The sequence below is a fragment of the Labrus mixtus genome, chromosome 22 (assembly GCF_963584025.1).
Source record: "Labrus mixtus chromosome 22, fLabMix1.1, whole genome shotgun sequence".
Taxonomy (NCBI): domain Eukaryota; kingdom Metazoa; phylum Chordata; class Actinopteri; order Labriformes; family Labridae; genus Labrus; species Labrus mixtus.
In genome coordinates this window covers 3,735,020-3,755,409 of record NC_083633.1, presented here as the reverse complement: position 1 = coordinate 3,755,409, position 20,390 = coordinate 3,735,020, and the positions used below count along the sequence as shown (strand labels likewise).

General features: G+C 39.7%; 1 protein-coding gene across 4 annotated transcripts in view; it reads left to right on the top strand.

The window, feature by feature from the left end:
- The window catches only part of osbpl8 (oxysterol binding protein-like 8), a 108,779-nt gene that overhangs the window by 7,218 nt on the left and 81,171 nt on the right, over positions 1-20,390 (top strand). For 3 of the 4 annotated variants that reach the window (XM_061029659.1, XM_061029657.1, XM_061029664.1), the window contains one exon: positions 17,879-17,979. In XM_061029659.1, coding sequence (XP_060885642.1) covers positions 17,935-17,979 — 45 coding nt within the window. In that variant the 5' untranslated portion in view covers positions 17,879-17,934. Of the gene's footprint in view, positions 1-5,053; positions 5,115-17,878; positions 17,980-20,390 lie in introns of those variants that run through there. The other variant, XM_061029658.1, reaches the window with a different exon arrangement.

The following is a 20,390-nucleotide window of genomic DNA, read 5'->3' as shown; positions in this document are numbered from 1 at the left end:
TTCTATTAGAAAATATGTTGCTGAGCAAATAAAGCTTTGATTGAGGAAGAAAAAAAAGCAAAAAAAGGTCATGTCTTTAAACCACGATTAATCGAGTGATTGATCGTTAATTTTACCATTGGTCGAGTAAGTCAAGTGCTTAAAATTAGCAACCCTATTTGGGATATATATTTTTTGAACATTGACGGTGAATTCACTCATTCTCCGAGCTGAGGAGATCGTTGTATTAGCCTGACAGGGTAGCAGCTTGACTTGCAGCTCCCTTACAGTGTGTACTCTGTGTGGAGTAAAGACAGTAGAGCTTGAGAGACGGGGAAGTTATGACTTTTTTTTTTTATTCTTTATTCTGTGTTTTTAGAGGTCTTAATAATCTATTATTTCATTTTGACAACAACAAAGGAAACATCTGGTTTCTTCAGTCCAGTAATTATCAGGATACTTCTCAAATGGTCAGTATTATCAAAGGGTATTGTGATAAATGAAGTTATTGGTCGAGAAAAATTATCCTGAATATATATTTTATTATCATTTTATCCAGTAAAACTTTGGAGTCAAATTGAAGCACCACTCTTTCGTAAATTATAAACCTGCTCTGCTAAATTACATAATTGTGCTTTGGATGTGCAAGCAGGGTTTGGTTTGTACTTGCCTTTGAATTATGAGAAACATTCTCATCGTTCTTTAAACTGTGGAGATGAATCAACTATCTGTTAAGTGTTAAGTATGTTTCATTGTCTTTGTTGAATTTATTCATGTGAAAAACCTTGAGAAATTGAAAATATCTTCTACTCTGCCCTGCTTGAGACTTGCTGCTCTTCTACCTACTAATGTTTCTGTGAATCAGACCTGGGCCTTGCCCTCACACAGGAAACTTGCTTTGCTGCATATCAGTCATTACAGCCACCTGACCTGCAGATGAAACCAATTCCTGTCCATACCCAAAAAAAACAATTGTGTCTGAGCTCAAAAGCTGACTCCGGAGAGCTGAGCCAAGCCTGTAGGTGTTGATCAAACATCGGCAGGTGGTGAAGATAATATGAGTGACCCATGTTTCTGTGAGACCTTGTTCTTTAAACAACAATGAAAAGAAAGGGAACTTTAGTATGCCCTTTCTTTTGATCTATTACTCTACTAATGCACCTTAGGCGAAACATTTCAAGTTTTTTTTAGATGTAGTTATGGTCGACACGAAGGCTCATGTAGTAAACAAAGACCAAAAAATGATCTCAGAGGAAGGGAAATGTCATATTAACATTTTTCACTTTTGTCTCTCTGGGATCATACAGAATTTATGTCACCATTGAGGCTCATAAAGACTGAAAATTTAACTGTTCACAATCCAGCTTTACAGACAACTCTGAACGTGATCTGTTCATGGATTCAGGTTACATCCTCTACTCATCCCAGGCATTATTGTTAAGCTGAAGGTGTTAACAAGGGTTGAACTCCTTTGTCTTCTTTCCAGGGTCCCAATTCAGACCCTGAGACTGCAGAGTCCTGTTCTCAACTGCAGCTCTTTTGAAGAGTTTATGCAAACAGAAAATTTTGTTCATAGAGAATAGAATTGAATGACTTAACATTACACGATATAGAACAAGTGAACATGTAGCAGCCATGTTATACCCTCTTGACCTGTAGACTGCTGTTTTTCCTTGAGTCTGGCATTTAGGTGGCAATCTCACTTTTTTTATTGTCTGAAGTGAACATATTTGGAAGAAGGGGTGGTGTGCTTGACAGTGAAGTAGTTGGCTGGAGGGATTAAAGTGTTTTCCAATGTTAAGTTTTTCCCAGATTTACAGTATATTTCCAAGAATAATGAATCAGCTGGCTGATTAGATGGTTGACCACAGTACCTACCATATTGTTCTTTATTCTCTTTATACCCATGTGATCTTGTAGTTCTCCTGGGATCTTGTGAACCCATGAGAAAAGCCGCTCATGGCTGTGATTTGCTGCGCTTTAGTATCAGAAACAGACCCTTTGGGATAGGGCGCACGTCGTAGCATGGATCCTGTGGAAACATGGAGGAGTAATGGGGATTCATTGGTCAGCCAGCCTCAAGTAGCCACTTGAGGAACCATGGTTTTTCTTATTGGCTTCATCTTATAAAGACAGAGGTTGCTGTTTAGGCTTAAAGTGGATTCACTTGCCTTTGGAGCCAGCCTCAAGTGGCCTTTTGAGGAACTCTAGTTTTGGTCGTGAAATTTGCTGCTGGATCATACCAAACATCTAGCATCCACTTTTATGATCAACAAAACAGCACTGGCTCTTACTTTGTTTGAAATGTAAAGGTACTGTTGGCAGCAGAAGTCTCAAAAAAATCACCACTACTGTAATAATCCCTCCAGGCTCAGCTGTGGCCTGAGGGGTCAGTGGCTATGAAGCAACTTACTTTTACCATCTGTGTCACATATCTCTCCATACAGTCTCTCCAAGTCATGTCCTCAGAAAACGGATCATTTGGGGCAATCATAATGGAGGAAGCTGTAAATAGATGACATTTAGCTCGTGTTAAGTAAATGTCTCTTCTATTCCCGTGTTCCAGGCACTTATATTGGAAGGGTCAGTGCTGTGGTCTCATAATATTGCTTTTTTCCAGGAAAAGCTAGGAAAGCTAATCAAAAGAAATGTCAACACAGAGGTTAATTAAACCAATTGTCTCTAAGACCTTATTCATGAAAGTCTCCATCTTTTGGACTTGATTAAAAAACAACACATCTCTTTGCAGATGTGTTGTTGGAGATATGTTTTACTTTTATCTCTGTTATTTCCCATTTGTGGCGTCCTTATCAACATTTTATTGTCTTGTCAAAATACCTTTAGCCTTATCATTGTTAGATAAGCTATCTTTGCCGGCCCATCTCTCCACCTTCTGTTCAGGTTGGGCAGGCTTTATTGAGTCTCTGGGCGAGGGATTTGGGGTGATAATTGCTCTTACTTGTTGAGAAGAATGCCTTCACAAAAATGTTGTTCACTGAGGTATTGTTGGTGAATTAAGCCTTTTGTTGTGCTCTGCCCTCCATCTGGCTTTAAACTCTGAGTGTATCCCACTTAACTGCAAACTGACTCCATATCACAAGTTTTTGTTCTTTGTCTCCCGTCTTCTTTCTCGCTAATCCCCTTGAAAATGACTTTTCATTGCAATTGTATAATCCCCTCACATGGCCAGACTTCTTTCCCGTCCAGCAAGGTCAGATGAACTCCTAAAGTCTCCCTCTCTAAAGCTCATTAGCAAGCAATATTTTGTTAGATCTAAGAAACCACGGAGCTCTTTGGTTAGCCACAAGCGGAATAAAAACCTGAACTCCAAGTGAAGCCTTCAATATAAAACACTGTTCAAGCTTTGGTGATAAGAATCTGCTTCATGGTAATACATGCTAGTCTGAGAACTTTCTCAGTCTTCCACTTTTAAAGGGTTTTCGTTAGATCCTATTGTTTTCATAGGAGCACCATCATGATTTAAGGAGATTGTTCTTTGAGGAATTTTATCAAACCCTCAGTTATCTGGGGTGTGACTGTAGAGATTTAGTTATCTGAATTTGCGCATCAGACAACCCAAACAACTGATCTGATAACAGTGAGATAGAAAAAAAATGTTAGCAGCAAACATCACAACACATAGTCCTGTGTGAGCTACTCGAGATTCATTTCCCTCGCAGGTAATAAATATAATTTGACTGATGCATAAACTGGCATACATATCAATTCATTTCAAACAACTTTATTAATCCCTCTTGGGGCAATTGGTGTGGAACAGCCTGTACACATGAGAAAAAAACAACACAAACAAGGACAAGTTGACATACAAACAACAGATTACACAAGGAGTTGAAACAGGGATAGGACCTAAAGGAGACACATTAATATTGGACAGACTGATTAGAGGTCTGCCAGACTGAATACAAAATAAAAACACTTGAACGATCAGTCAAATAAAAGAATAAAAGATCTGTGGTGCTAAAAAGATAAAATCATTAACCCTAGGAGCATTCAGTAATCTGATTGTAGTTTTTGTACAAGTCTATTTAATGCTCAAGTTGGTTGTGTCCAGTGTTGGGCAGTAACGCGTTACAGTAATAATAATACTTTTACTAGTAACGAGTAGTGTAACAAATGACTAATTAAATGTAATTAAATATTACAGTTACTCAAAAGTAACTTGTTACTACCTTACTGTTGTTGTTATTACCCCACTTCTGATTTAAAATGCAACAATCCCCAGATTCATTTCATCGCGCATGTCAGCCAAGCAGGAAGGTAGCGAGCATCATGGTTGCCAGGTTTGCAGTTTTCCTGCTGAATTGGGCTTCTTTTTAGGAGCTGCTGCGGGTAGTTTTTTTTTTTGGCCATTGGGCTTATTTTGTCAGTTGTTGTCACACATACCTGGCAACCCTGGCTAGCTTGGAAGATGGAAGCGCTCATGTTTACATTCAGCAGCTTGAGATATTTCCATTACTTTTAATTAGTTTTCTCGAGAGAACATTATTGTCAGGTGTAGATTGTGTCTCGGTACTATAGGTCTCTTTCTACTGCAAAGAACACGACCTCAAACCTCCTTAAGCACTTACAACAACAACAGCACAACAACGTGAAGCTCCTGTAAATAAACCCCACCAACGGACGATAGCTGTAGCTCTACAATACCTACAAAACAACCAGACTGGATTTTGGCTACAAGCCAAAAAGAACTAATGAAACGAAAAGTAATATAACAAGTAGTGTAACATATTACTGTTGGCAGGGAGTAATTAGTAAAGTCATTATATTACTTTTAAAATGAGTAACGAGTAATGAGTAATGTAGTCCTTTTTTTCCAGTAACGAGCCCAACATATACACTGAGGTCACCTCCAGCAGTGAATCTTTCCTCTCAGTTGATGCAAACACACACACAGAGGGAGCTCTCACTGCTGCTCCGACACCGGCAGCCCTGCAGCTCTAGCCTACATTTCAGAGGAGGAGGAAGAAAAATTGTAGTGATGTCATCTCTATGTCTCTCTCTCTCTCTCTCTCTCTCTCTCTCTCTCCCTCCCTCTCCCTCTATTCCTCTGTAGCCCTCTCTCAGAGACTGTGCTGTGAATGTAATGGTGCTTTCTGCTACCCGAGCTACGTGAGGTAGGTCGTTCATTCACCTCTCCATATGCTCTCTCTCGCACATGTGCATGCTGCATCGCTCCAGCTGTATCCAAGAGTTTGTGTGCTTAGATTTACCTGCGCTCGATTTTGAATCGATGTCGTCCATTTACGTTACTGTGTTTTGAATCTTTCGAGTGTTTTCACGCTATGTATGTGTGTAGGAAGGCTACGGTAGGGTAACAGCTGCTAATACATTTAGGTCACATCACACTACAGCTTGATGATGTGTCCCGATATCCGACTAGCAACTCAGAACGTATCAGCCGGTGTCAGACAGACTGCAGATAGCTGTTGAAATCCCAGGCAGGGACGTGGAGGTGAATCATACTTGTCCAGAGTCTGGCTGAACTGATCATGTAGATTTGATGGCTACAATCCTGTCAGCCAGCTCAGCCCGTTTCCCCAACTCAGAAGGCCATTCTCAGGTCACAGGAATATCGTCTGCCGCTGTGACCTTTCCACCTCCTTGTGATGTCCGTAGTAGATCCTTCAGAGAATGATGGAAATTTAGGCTACATGTGCTGGCATTTCAGCCTTACATCTTTTCTCTCTGTGTTGTTATGCAAGAGGTATCACACACACACAAACTGACACATATTATTCAACTTGGGCTGTGTGCGTCATACACTTTCACTGTGCCGCTCTAAAGAGGAGCCATGGCTGTATTCTCTCTGTGATTTTCCTCACAGTGTCTGATGCAGTGATGTTTCAGAGCTAGTTAAAAACCAAGCAGTTGCGTTTTTTCCCTCCTATTAGGGGGATGAGCGGTCCGAGGTCACCACAGTCTCCTTGACACTGCTGGGGGTTAACACCTTCTCACAGTCCTCATCAGCATTCCCATCCACATGTCGCTCTGTTAGGTACGATAAATGGATGTTAGTGAGCTGAGTCACCTTGCTGCATTTGAAAGTCTTACACAGTTTAAATATTGCACAAGGTGACACTTGCCATTCTCCCATGGCTAATGGGGAAGAAATAAAAGAGACGCTCTGCTGTCAGAGATTATAGCACCACAACATCCTTTTTTTAGCACGAAGAACCAATAATAACATTCATTATATGATTCTGAATCAGGTTTATTTGCACAATAATGGTCTTTTCTTCGGTTGGGAGCTGTGCTTTTTTTTTTGGCTGTGCTGGTTTTCCGCATGCAATTAAGCGTCAAGGGCGTGGAAATCTACATTAATTGATTGGTTGTGGCATAAAAGACATTGACTCATTGATTTTCTGTCAGCTGATGCTCAAACCAAAGTGTGGGAGTGTAGTTTTAGCTGTATTTATGTAGGGTAAGAAGAAACAGGAACATTTAAGTTAGAGAAACAACAAGTGGAAGATAGGTCTTGTGATGCTACATTTCTCTTGCTGTTAACAAAATTCAAAGACCGAAACATGAATGTGTCCTATAGGTGTGAAAAAAAATCAATCTTATCTTCTGAGATTTTAAATAGATTCATAACTTCCAAAAGAAATAAAATGTATTTATTTTTATTTTTTTGGCTAATGAGTCACTCCCTGCTAAGTGCTAAGGCTAGCTCTTTAACTCAGTAGAATGCCAAATGGAGCAGCATGAAATTCAGCCAGTGTCACAGATGACTGGAGTAGATCCTGAAGTACTAATTCTAAAATAGACTTTGAATCATGAATCCAGAATGAAATTGAAAGATTCCCTGCCCTAATGTACAGTATCCTACCAACAGGTTGTCCTGTATTTCAGAGGACACTGTAGGACAATGTAATTGTATTATAATCTCTTGATAATGACACATCATTTATTTGATGCATCAACTTTGAAAAAGTGACAGATCACCAAGAAGTCAATGGGAAAAATCATTTTTCATGAAGCATTTATTTGTGACAAAAAGACAAACAGAGAAACTGACCATAAGACGATTATTATGTCAACCTCACACAAAAGGTGAATGATTTAAAGGCGATGGTTGATCATCAAATAGCCTTTACATCCACACACATGTATGATTATTTCGTGAAATTCAGTGGGTTAGTTGCATGTGTAAATGCAAGCTGACACTTTTTTCACCCTGACTTCTATCCAGACTTTTTACCTTCCCCTGGTTACATTTCTGCAAGAAATCAGAATCAGCTGATGTGTGATTTAGTTATTTGGGTCACAATTTGATTTGAAATTGATCAATATGCTTTGATATTGATTCAGTAATACACAAGGTTGACAGAAATACCCAGATGATTCATCACAGTACCTTCTGGTATTTGTTACATCATAATGTGTGCATTATTTTTGCCTTGATTTAGAACAAACTTGACTCCAAAATGAATTTTTACAGATGTTGTTTAGTCAAGTGGGGTCTCAGTACAACACAAATCACAGTATGGCAGCACCCACAGTGCCCCCACAGGAGGTGGGCTTCATAACATTGGCAATTATCGATATCAGGATGTTCTGTAAGGATATTAAGTAGGGAAAAAATAGATTGCAATGTATTGATGAATCCATTTTTTTACTCAGCCCTAGTTAAATCTTCATGCAACTGATGAAGCGGCTTTATTATTTTTTGTGCTCAGCAGTTTGTTTTTATCTCTTTGATTTATACTGTGAATATGTTCAGTTACACGCAGGGTTGATTTAAAGGCAAAAATAAACTGTCATCACAGTGTCAGACTATGTTGCTTTGTTCTCCATCTTGGATATGTTGTAGACATTACACTGTGACTTGTGCGGCGTCCTATTAATAATATTTACTGCCTCCTGAGAACCCCCCGCTCCCATCCGACAGGGAAATTCTCCCGCTGTCAAGGACAGGACCTCTCAGGGAGATTTCAGGGGCGGGCATTCCTTTTTTTTTTTTTTTTTTTTTTCAAAGATTTATTTGTGGGCGTTTTGTGCCTTTATTTTAGAGATAGTTCAGTGGATAGAGTTGGAAATCAGGGATAGAGAGTGGGGAACGACATGCAGGAAAAGAGCCACAGGTTGGATCCGAACCCAGGCCGCCCGCCTCGAGGACGACAGCCTCCATACATGTGGCGTGCGCACCAACCACTGCGCCACCAGCGGGCATTCCTGAGATTTTCCAGATATTGTCAAGAGTGCATCTGTGAAAATGCACAGAAAATCGTTCTGCACCCTATTGCACATTAAGAAAAAATCTTTTATCCTTTCTAGCTTTCAGTGTTTTCCTGAACATTTTTTCCATCCTCCTGTCAGCCAGTTGAACTCTCACTGACCCTGTAATCCCTGTTGTTGACCTCCATGTTGCCTCTTGCTTGCTCCATGTCATTGTCTGCCGCTGGGTGATAAACTTGGCGGAATCAATTCCTCCTTTTGCGTGTCCTTTAACAAACACTTAACAGATATTGTGCTTTTAAAATAATCGTTGGACTTGGCTTTTGTTAGATTGGTCATTGTTAAGCTGGACAATGAGGTCATGCATGTGAGAAAAAGATCGACATCAGACAGTATATTAAGGTAGTACACATATGCAGACACCTTGTCAACAGCTGGACTGGGGGGGGGGGGTTCTACTCTCTTGACTCTGTGTTTGTGTGACTTCTTCCACTCAAAGTGTTAAAATGATGAGAGTCCATCTGAATTGTCAGTTTTCCATCACAAAGAGCTTAAAGGTGACTGAACTATGTTATATTGTGTATTTGTACTTACATTACCTTAAATATTTCAACAGTAATCGAAGCAAGAGAAATCCATTATTGTGTAGTTGTATCAGGACATGTCGTCTTATTGTGGCAGCCTCCATGACAGAGCCTCCATGACAGACACGACATGTTTATCGTTTCCATGGAAACACCGGCTGTTACGTTAAAGAACGGCGAATAAGGAATCGGGAACCGCTACTGAAAGGGGGGGTTTGGCCAAGAGTAAATTTATAGAAAGTCAGGGAAGAACCTAGACTATCTTTTGCACATTTCTAGAAGTTATTTATTGTCAGATTTGGCATATCCCCTGCCAACACAGGAACTCATCCTTTGTTCACTTGCCTTTTAAAAACCTTGTTTATACTTTCTTCTTTATTAGATGGATAGATGCAGTCTCTTTAGGCAAATCTCCATGATGCTCAAGGATGCTTTAACTTAGAAGAAATAATTTTCAAGCATCGTGTGATTCAGACGAAAAGGATCTAATGAAGGATGAGTTAATCTTTGCTATGGAATTGGATGCACGATATTATTTAAATTTAAAAAGATCTGCAAGTCTCTATTATTTCTATAAACAACCAAGATTTAAAATGTATGACCTGCATTGTTAGAATCTACATGTTTTGCGACATAAAACGATATTTTTTATAATTTTTTCACTTTCATTTCTACGTTACTCTTGTTAGGGGTAAGAAAAGTGAGTCTGATTTTGGTGCAGCAGAGCTGGATTCTCTCTGGTCCACCAGGGCAAGCCTCTAACTCTACTTATATAGTTGATTAATATTCTTCACTCCCTGACCTACATGGATTAATTCTGTTTAAAGAAGTCTCCCCCTGAGCACCAAACTGGGACAGGCAGTAGATTACACTGGACCAAGTTTCTTCAATCTTCCCTCTCTCCCCTGTCTTTGTTCTACTGCTTTCATTTCCATAGAAAGTATTCCTGAAAGTACAGTTTGTCCACTGGCACCTTCTTGTATAGTGTCATGGTCATGTGTCCCTGTACAGGAAATTACATCCAGCCTGTTTTATCTCTGATATTGAGCAGATTACGTAGCTTCATATATACTGTATATTATTATTATTGTGTAAGAAAATAGTTACCATCCAGCAGAATCATCAGGTGAAAAGTGTTGTCTAGTACTTGTTATTATTTCACCAGTGTTTACAAGACTGATGATGACAATCCCATCAGCCACAGCAGTCATTTCTTTTCAGTAGGGTAGGGACAAAATATCGATTTTGCAACGTAAGGCTTTAAATATGGTCATTTTAAACATATAACTCACCACGTCACCTCTCCATGACTCTTCACACTTATGCTTATGACACGAATGAGGGTGATGTCAATGTAGGTTTATTAGCGGAAAAAAGTTGACAGCGGGATGAAAGAAAGAAAAATGATAGCGGGATAAAGCCGACTTTACAGCAGGCAAACTAAGTTAAAGGATGAAGCTTGATCAAAGGTGAAAATGACACCAAAGTGCAGTTAAAACATGAATCCTGCACTACACCTTTTTTTCAAGCAATTTATATTCTTCAGTTAATCAGATAGTGTGATATCATAAAATGATTTTCTTGCAGAATGTATCATAAAATTGTTATTGCACAATGTATTGCGAATCATATTGCATCACATCGCATCGTGTTGTATCTTATCTTGAGTTCCCCTGAGATTCTCACACATAATATTAAGTGTTGAATCACAAATGTTAGCCTGCTAACTAATAACTCTAAGATGTTGAACATTGATTGTGCATGTTATAGTCTAGAATGCATGCATTGTTGTCATTGTGCGCATGTGCAGCATTCTCACTTTGTATTAAGCTCAAAACATCTTTGTACCAAGAATGGTTATATTTGTGACTTGATGGCATAGGACATATACAGATAAGTACAGGTTTTAGGCATGTGCACTTGATGGCATGATGATGATATTATTGAGAGAAATACTTTTACATTTTGGATGGAAATCAATTCTCGCTTGCTGTCAAGAGCAAGGAAGCTCATCTTCTACTTTTCCAAAGTGTTGAAAACAAGCCTGTGCAGGAGAGTCTTGTTGGAGATTATCCTAAAAGCTTCAGCATCACTTTGCAGCAGTAGGGTCAACAAAGGCCTTGTTCAGAATTATCAGAGTGTGTGACAGTCGCTTCAAGGACTGCAGATAAAGACGCAATTGACTCTTCAGACAAAACCATGGGAGAGACTGTTGTCTGTGCTGTGTGTTATCAGGGACACACATGTGACAATGTCACTGTCTCACTCTCTGCTGTTATCGCTCATCCAGCATGCTGCTAACGCACGGTATGTTTAACTTAACCACATGTAATCAATTCCCAAACACTCAGCGTTGACAGCAGTGATGGGTCTGTATAGATCTGCCTCTCTGGCTGTCTGAGAGATGCCTCTCCTATGGGGAGTGGACGGCTACATCACTACAATCAGCTTAGGATCCTGAAATGATTTCTGTCCTTGTCTGCCCTTGAGCTGAGCTCTACTGTTAATCTAAAAACAATCAGAATCTGAAAGTATTTTCCCCACTGCTGACTCAAAACAAGAATCACAAGCAATCCAAACAGATATCTTCCAGTTTGCTCTTATCATTTTAAACCAAACATTTACTGTAAAGCATGTTTTTGTGTGGAGGTTTAAAAAAAATACAAAGTCTATAAGCGTCATGTTTTGTGACATTTTAAATACTTGACACACTGTGGTATAATTGTGCCGCCTTGATGAAAACCCAGTCTAAATAAAGCATACTTTTATTACAATTGGACCGCAATTGTTCTGATAGAAAATTTTACTTATTCTCAAAACCACTGATAGTAATTAAGAAAAGGTTCGTTTTTTAACATTTTGAGAATAATATTCGAAATAGCACGCTAGAACGTTGTAAGCTGTTAAAATAAAGCAGGCTGTGAGATCATTTGCATTAATTGGCAAGATTTTTGGTCCTCAGTTTTAACATAGAGCTGAGAAAAAACAAATCTACAGGGAGTTTGACTTCACTCACTTTTTAAGAAGTCATTACTCCACAAGATATTTAAATCGTAAGATTTTTGCAACACTTTTATTCATAATTTTGCATAGTAATCCTTTAAAACACTAAAATCCTGCAGCTGTGACTTCTTTTTTGTCAGTAGACTAGTCTGCCCAATCTTACCACGGCTTTATAAAGTGGTATAAACACAGACAACCATTGTCTGGAGGAACCTTTAGTTCCTTGAAAAGTACTTTCTAGAAACTAAAGTTCTGGAAACTTTCGCTGTTTGCTACTTTTATCTTTTCTTCATCTTTAATAGATATGACCTTCAGCTTTCCAAAGGGTAAATGTATGTCTTAAGACGTAACTGATTGACTTAATGTGTCACGATCCAATACTTGTTGCCATACTTGTTGATAATAATAATAATTTAAATGAGAAAATCTGCAATCTATAACAAACTCTATACCCAGGGGTTCCCTGCTATCTCTTGGCTCGGTGGAGAAACCCCTCAGACGGTGTTTTGTGTTTCCAGCCGTGTTTTGGGGACACTGCCAAGCCACAAGTTTAGGATTCCCCTAGCGTTTGCCCTCTGTCTTTGGCAATGATTCATAGCTCTTAGCTCCCAGTGTGCTGTGCTACGACTGAGTCCTTTTGTAATGTGCCAGCTTGTTTGTAAGGGCACAGCAGAGTGTCAGCAAAGTGTGGGAGAAACTGAAGACAATTGAACCACAGCAGAGTGGATTGCCCGTCAATTTCTTGTCCATTGTTTATCAAGTGAAGACTCCAACATGATACACAAAATCATAGATAGATGAAAAAATAGAAAGGCATCAATATACATCAACTACTGTAGAGTTAACAGCCATATGAGCTTATCTCCTTACGTTGCTGAAGCAGAACTGTGACTAAAATGCTAACATGCCAACAGAGATATGCTACATAGATACAATGTTAGCATTAACTGTCTTAGCTAAGAGTTTTATCAGGCAATGAAATAATGCTAAATGGTTTGTCAAAAAATCTGAATGTGTTTCGAAATGATACAATCTCCATTTTATGATGATCGATAGTATAGAAAAGTAAAGTAGATAAAAAGACGACAGATTATCAGTCATATTTACATTCAAAGATGTCGCCATCAGGAGAGGTTCAAGTAACTGACACTACAACTGCACAAATATACAGTGCAGGAGTTTGCTAGCACTTTTTGGTAATTAAAAACAAGAATTTACCCAATATTGAGTTTGTAGGACCTTTATGTTTGTTGCTGTCATACCAAATCAGTTATCAATGTGATTAGGAATGCTTTATACTGGTATCGTGTCGTACATTAAAATTCTGGTACCGTGACAACCCTACAACAGGTACAACACACCCTGATTTATACTTTGAATCTATGTCTAAGGTACGATGTGTTAGCAAACACTTCTCCATTTCCTGAAGGCCAAGGAATATAGACTAAGTGCTTGGCCTATTTGGTAGCTTTGCACCAACCCTGGAGGACAATGTTCCTGATGCTAGTTTGTAGCTAGCTACTACCTGTTAGCATTCAAATGAAGCTCAGATGGTGATTATCAATCTCGATGTCTGTAGGCAACATGTGCTTCATTTTTTCCTTGTTGCAGCAGAAGGCAAAGCTTATGCTACTGAAGGTTAGAACTAAATATTGAATTATACAAGAATGACTAAGTGCTCAGTGTAGACCCTGGGATAAGATAATAAACTTCTGTTGTCACTGCAGGTACACACTTCAGAGGCATTATAAAAGTCGTAAATGTTTGCAAAGAATAATACAGAAAAAATTGTACCCCCCTCGCACTACTATTAAACATTCCCTGTAGTTTTGGGGCGATTATTTTTTGGTATTTTCGCACGTCAGCTGTGTGGCTGCTGCTCCCGGCTGAGTCATGGACTGATTGCAGAAGCCTGTTTTGAGAAAGAGTGGAGAGCATCTGTCTTGGCGTGACGGGTCCTTGAGAGTCGAGGCCAGATGAAGTGTGTGTGTTGGCTCGAGCCAAGAGGCTGTTGGAGCAGTGGAGCATTACATTAGGAGAATTAGGTGGTGAGGGGATTTGGTGACCTTCTCTTTGTTAGGGTGTCTTCCTGTCCTCTGTGTAATATAACAGGCAATTTGTCTCTCAAGAGTCTCCTAGCGGCTTGCTTCCTACTTTTATAATGAAATTGCTAATGTAAACAAAACTTCACAGACTGACAAATGTACAACATAATCTTTAAAATGTATCTGTCATGTCAGTATAGTTGTCCTATGGGAAGTTGCCTATGTAAATAATAACAGTTTTTGCTTTATATTGAAGGGGTTCATCAAAGTTTCATAGAAGCAATCATTGATTTAAACTTAATTAAATAAATTGAAACAGAAAAATGTAGTATTACCATTTTTCGCCCTTCTTCTCAGTGCTGATTCTCACTACAAAACAGCCTAAGCCTGCTCTTATTTCCAAGAAGCATCTCAAACCCTCACCAATTATCTTTTATCTATAGTGTTTGGCTCTCATGATTTGAGCTGAATAGAGCCATTCCATGTCCTCATAAGGCAATTATGGCTCTATTTCAGAGCCCTTGGTGGTCTTGGTTAGATGGTCCTTCTTGTGATCAAATTACTGGTCTCAGTGATAAAAGCAAGCGGAGGCAAACCGAGTTATATATTTCTAAACATTCATTTTCAGTAAACGGGGACTGAAAGTTATCTTTTCTTGCACAGGGCTAAAGGTCATGCACTTGATTTACTAAGCATTGCAAATCAAGCATTTCACTGCTACGTCGTATCGATTTAATAAAGCTATGTCGACCTTCACAGAGAGAGCTTTATCACTTTCAATAAGAGTCTTTATTATCAAATAAATTAGCAATGTTTCTACATTGCTATTCCTTTTCTCTTTAGTTTCTACAGCTCAAATTACAACAGAAAAAGACAGCCTTTCTTAAAGTCGATGATTGCAATCAATGGGGAACGCCTCAATCGTGCGTTTTAGATGCAGACGAGGAATCATGTGCACAAATATCCTGCCATGAACTGACAATGTATAAGGGGGTGGTCTCAAAATAACCCCTTTAAGGTTAATTATTTTAGTTAAATTAACAAAGAAAGCCGCCGTCCTATCCAAACAAGCAGATCTTTTGATCAAAACTAGTTAAAAAAAATGGAATGAAGTGTTTTCTTAAAATGGTTGGTTCTTCCCTGAAGCTTTCAGTGATCTCACAACTCCAGGATGGGCTGATAGCTGAGCTGTCACATGCTTATGTGAAGGTGCTTAGCATGTTTTTAATTCTTCAGTATTCATCATTTACAGTGTTTTATTAGGAGCCAAACTATCCACTGTTTTCCTCCTTTCTAAAACAGATCTAGTGATTTAAACCAGTAAAGACTGCTAATTAAAGAGTTCCATGTTAAATCTGTGACTCTTAAATGCTCTTCAGAGGGGCATTTGGGGCTGCAGGCCAAGCTGCAACTCATTTTAGCTCTGCTTTTTTCTCTGATAACTTTAGATCCAGACTACCAATTACTTTAATTCTTCTCTTTGTTAAAAGATTATACTGGATAAACAGGGATGTGACTTACACACTAAGATAGAAGTAAGCTAGAAATATTTAAACCTCTAACTAGAACAGGCACTGAATTGTGCGTCTTTAATTATGAGACTCGGGTAGGCATGTACAGTATGGTAGTTAAGTTTTGCACTGAACCAAAAGAAAAAGGATCATTTAGTAAAATCTTCATAGTGGACAGCCAAATGCTTTATGTCACATAAGATACTCTTGACACAACATTAAATAATAGCTGTTCCAACACAATGTGTTTGAGCTCCTGCTGTCTCAAGTGTCCATTTGTTGCCACATGGTCTGAAAGGGTTTAATCTTGTTTAGGACCACAGGGTTTGTAACATATCCACACAAAACAGCAATTAACACATGTGGCCGACTCATTTAATCTTGAAAGCATTTTTAGGACCACCACGTGTCGGCAGGCAGCTGCTCCACCCAACTATAATCTCCCGGAAGCGTTGAGTGTAATTAACAGATGGTCCCACTTGTTCATGAGCTCATGACGAGGATTCAGCTGACAGTGGTATTGCAATTTCAAACAGTGGGGTTACGCCAGAATTTTAATTGTGTGCAAGTACAGTAATCACATGGGAAAACCAGAATGTAATGAGTTTGACCAGAGAAGGACAGGGATACACGGTGCATGTTAATGGAGGGATGGAGATTGTTATCACATGGCTCACCCTAGGGCCTTTTGGTTTCCTCTACTAAATGAAAATTTTTGTGTCTCTCTAAGCTCAAGTGGAATAGTTTCATGGTGTTTTTACTTTTTACACATGCACAAAACTCCAGAAATCTTCAGGAGTGAGCTACATTTGTGAATGCAAACAGACGATTTTCTTCCCCAACTTCCCCAACTTTTCTGTGTCAAGTCCGAGTGAGCCGATGTGGGAACCCAGCAGGAAATATACCTCTAATAACACATGTTAGGCACTGTTGCTTTGTCTGAAAATGACGCAGGCATGCTTTGTCAGCCATTTCCACATCATCCTTTTCACATCATGTCAAGGCTCCTGATACCCCTTCCCCCCTGTCTCCCTGTCTGTCGATTTCTAGTGTGAAAAGGCTTTACATGGTATGTGTGTATCAACAACTGGCTCAGTTGATTTGTAAATTATTTGCAGAATACCAAGTTTTCATTCTCGTCTTTGGCAGGAAATACTGTACACCAAACGGCAGAGCACTCAGCTTCTGAACACTAATTGAGCTAAACCAACTTCTGTGTTGTCAAAAGTTCTGTCAAAACTGTTGTAAATTTCCTCACCATTGCATGGAAGTAAAAGTTATTGGTTGGGCTTCATTGATATAGGATTTGAACATTTAGAATTCTGCTTTGAATTGAGAATTGGAATTTAATGTACAATGAAGGCCATTACTCCAATGAAAGGTGTGCTTAACATTTACTGTTTCCATCGGTATCTTTACTTGTGTTTCATTGCACATGTAATGCTGGTGCTTTAATTAGTCATGCTGATTTGTTAGAAACAATGTCTTCTTTTGAACTGCAGAGTCTTGCCACTGGACTCTACTGTTTTCTACTGTGTGCATAGAGCACATGAGCTTGTCAAATTTGTGGTAGAGGATAAAAATCTATTTAAACAGCTGAGCCAAGGACATAACTCTTCTGAAGCTTTGAGGTAAAATCCCAGCCCAATGCTTCCATGAAATACCCATCAACAGGTACCCGCACTGTTGTACCCCTGAGTACGTCCTCAGCAGGCCAGTGAAGCAGCCAACAAGCAGCCTGCAGAAAGTTTCCCTGGATAGATAAAGGTTAAACACAGTGTCTTGCTCCAAAACCTCTACAGGGAACACAAGCGGAGGGCCGACACAAATAGATAGATTGGAATGAATCTTTCAGGCCTCACTGGGGAAGGAGCTGACAGGCCTGTTGGTTCCCTGTCCTCCTATGCATGCAGTAGAAAACAGGCTGTTTATTAAAGGCCTGGAGCTGCAGCACCAGTGGGGAACAGTTATTTTGCTGCATTAGTATACGAGGCGAGGAATGAAACTCCTACTTAGTTCTTCTGTATGGTAATCTGATAGATGAGTAGGCATGATGTTGCAAATACATCCAATCTTGCTAGCCGTCCTACACAAGGTCAAAGGGCACTTTCAAAACATTCAGTGCTATTTCAAAACAACAACAAAAAATGCTTTAAAACAACTCCAAAGCTTATTGTGCTAAATGTGCTTTTTAAATAAAGTTGCTATTGCTATACAGCTTGTCCCATTGGGGGTCCGACAAACAGAGCCAAACAACTCAGTCACACTCACATTCACAGCTAGGGGCAATTCAGAGTAACCAATTAACCTAACAAGCCTGTCTTTGGGCTGTGGTACCACAGAATCGCAAAATCCCTACGGTAAAGCACCTGTTCGACCCAGGATTCAAACAAGTGCTAACCACTGCACCACCTGAAACAATAAGACAATTATCTAAATAGTTTGCAAGAATTTGCTCTCCATTGCCTTATAGATATTTTAGCTTTTGTTGTAGTTATAGTTGTACAAGTAATTCTATCCTGTCATGGTAACTCTTTGTCTACTTACTTTCTCCCAACAGAAATGCAGTCATCGTCATAGCATCACTGGTAGGCTTGACTCTGGATTAACACGACCATGGAGTCCTCCTCTGAGGCCCAGCAGGAGCCTGAGAAAACTTTGGTGAGTTGACACGCTCTTGCCTTTGGTGCGACAGTCCCACATAAATAAGAAGTTTTTAATTACAAAACAACACTCTCAAAAACTATTTTGCAAAATGAAACTGAGAGAATATCTAGGTATGTAAGATTTACATTTATTGATCCCCGCAAGGGGAAATTTCAGTTTTTACACTCTGTAAGTCATGAACACACACATGCAGAAACAGGATCCTATGGACATGCACTAATGGAGAGAAGCCAGAGTGACGGAGCGGCCCACAGCGGGCGCTCCTGAGCTGATGGTGGGGAGCTGATTTGGCACCTCTCCAGCTACCAGACCAACTTCCATATTTGGTCCGCACCGGGACTTGAACCGGTGACCCTCCGGTTCCCAACCCAAGTCCCTACAGACTGAGCTACTGCCGCCCGTGTCAAATGAAATCAATGGAGCTTTAAAAGAAACCTGCAACCTTGTATCAGCTTTACTTTTAAACATTTAGAATAATGAACACAATGTTATAAATGTTTTGGTTAAGAAATTTGGAATGAAACCTTTACATAGACTGCACCCTAACTATAAATGTTATTCTTTAAGCTCCCCTACGATCTCCAAAATTATCTCCGATCCACCCACCCTGCCTCTTTAACACTGATAATTGTCCCTAGTAATTGGTGCTCTTCACTCAGCCTCCATGTATAGTCTGATGCTGGAAAGGGCTCCTGTTTCCTGCTGCCATCAGTGACAGTATGTCTGCTCCAGGAGTACGCTCTCTGAACCCTAATGATTAGCTAAAGGTGCTAATGTTGCTAACCTTACACAGGCTTGTCAGGCTGGCCGTGGCAGACTCTGCACTTTGCTGCCTGTAATTAAACTTGTGTTAGGGTGTGTGCATGTGTGAGAATGTCAGTAGATAGAGAAGACAGCTAAAGTCACTCCGGCTGCAGATGATTAAAGGTCACACAGAGTTGGGTTTTTGCAACATCCTTTTTCTGAGGAAAAACAGACAACTAAGATTAAAATAAAAAGTATTTCACAGTATTTGTTTTTGATTCTTCCTGTTAAGTGTAACACATTGACAGTGCCCTAATAGAGTCAAGTTCTGCTTTGTTAATAAAAACACTACCGCACCAAGCTGACTTTTCCCTTTCATCATAGAGTAAAAACAATGATGTTCTCGTTCAAATAAAGGTACTTAAAAGAAGAACAAAATCAAGTCTTTGCAGAGACTTCGAAGAACCACGGATGTGTGTGTTTAGTTGATGAAAGGGTTAAATTTGATCACGCCCGCTAGTCTGCACCAGAATAAGCAGTTGGCTAATCAAATTATGAATATTTCTGTTTATGCTCAATTTGTTGTATTTCTTTATATTTTCTAAAGCAGGATGGTAAATAATCTCAACAAGAGTTAATTTGTAATTGTGTTATAAAGCATAGTTTTGACGTTCATGTTATTTAGCTGTTATTTTGTCAAACATTGAAATAATGAAGTTCATCGTTTTGAAACGTGGTATTGAAGTAATTGAACATTTTGACATCCTTACACAGTTGGCCAATCTCAAACCGTCAGCACAGTTCAGCGACTGTTCAATAATTAATATGTTTCAAACCATTTGAACAAGAGCATTGAAATCAGATCCTTGCTTAAACATGAATTGCTTCGATATTAACCAGTTGCACTTGCAGTCAGCACACACACATTCACACACCAACACATTAAACCACTTCCTCACTCTCAGCTTCCTGGATTGTCATTCTGTACTTTCATTTCACCTTCATCATAATCCCCTCTAGCCATTTTTGCACCAAGCAGGAGGGCAATTATAATTGCAGATAACTGGGGTGATAACAATACTGGCCGTCTCTCCCGCATGCCTCCACACAGTCACATACAATGGGACTGTAGGTGTGCAGTGCTGAACGTCTTTTTTACTTCCTTGAGTCTTGCATGGGCTGGGAGTGAGTTGTAATGACACTTGATAACTGTTAGTAGTGCAAGCTAATTCTTTAGCCTGACCTCTCCTGGGTCTCTTTTAAAGGCTGAATAATTAATCCACAGATTGTGGTTGGTATAGTGTGACGGTGTGTTTACTGTTTCTTTTAAGTGCTTTCTTATTCGATTACATTTGACCAATGTGTAACTGTTGAGGATGAAGCTTTAAAACTTCATCGAGTGTGTTATGCCTTGATCCGGCATTATGAGCGACCACAGTGCACAGTGTGAGACCCGGACTGCCGGACGTATTGTGGTGCTGGCATATTCTGCGGTTTGCTGAAAGGATCTGTCGGTAAAGACGATGGCTTCCGAACAACAGATGAAAGGCGCTGGGAAGCCCGCCAGGTGTCTGCCGCTTCTCCCCTCGCACCGACATCCTCACGCAGGAGACACTTTAGCAGGGTTTTGTGGCATGCCCCCCCCCCTCCTGTTTCAAACA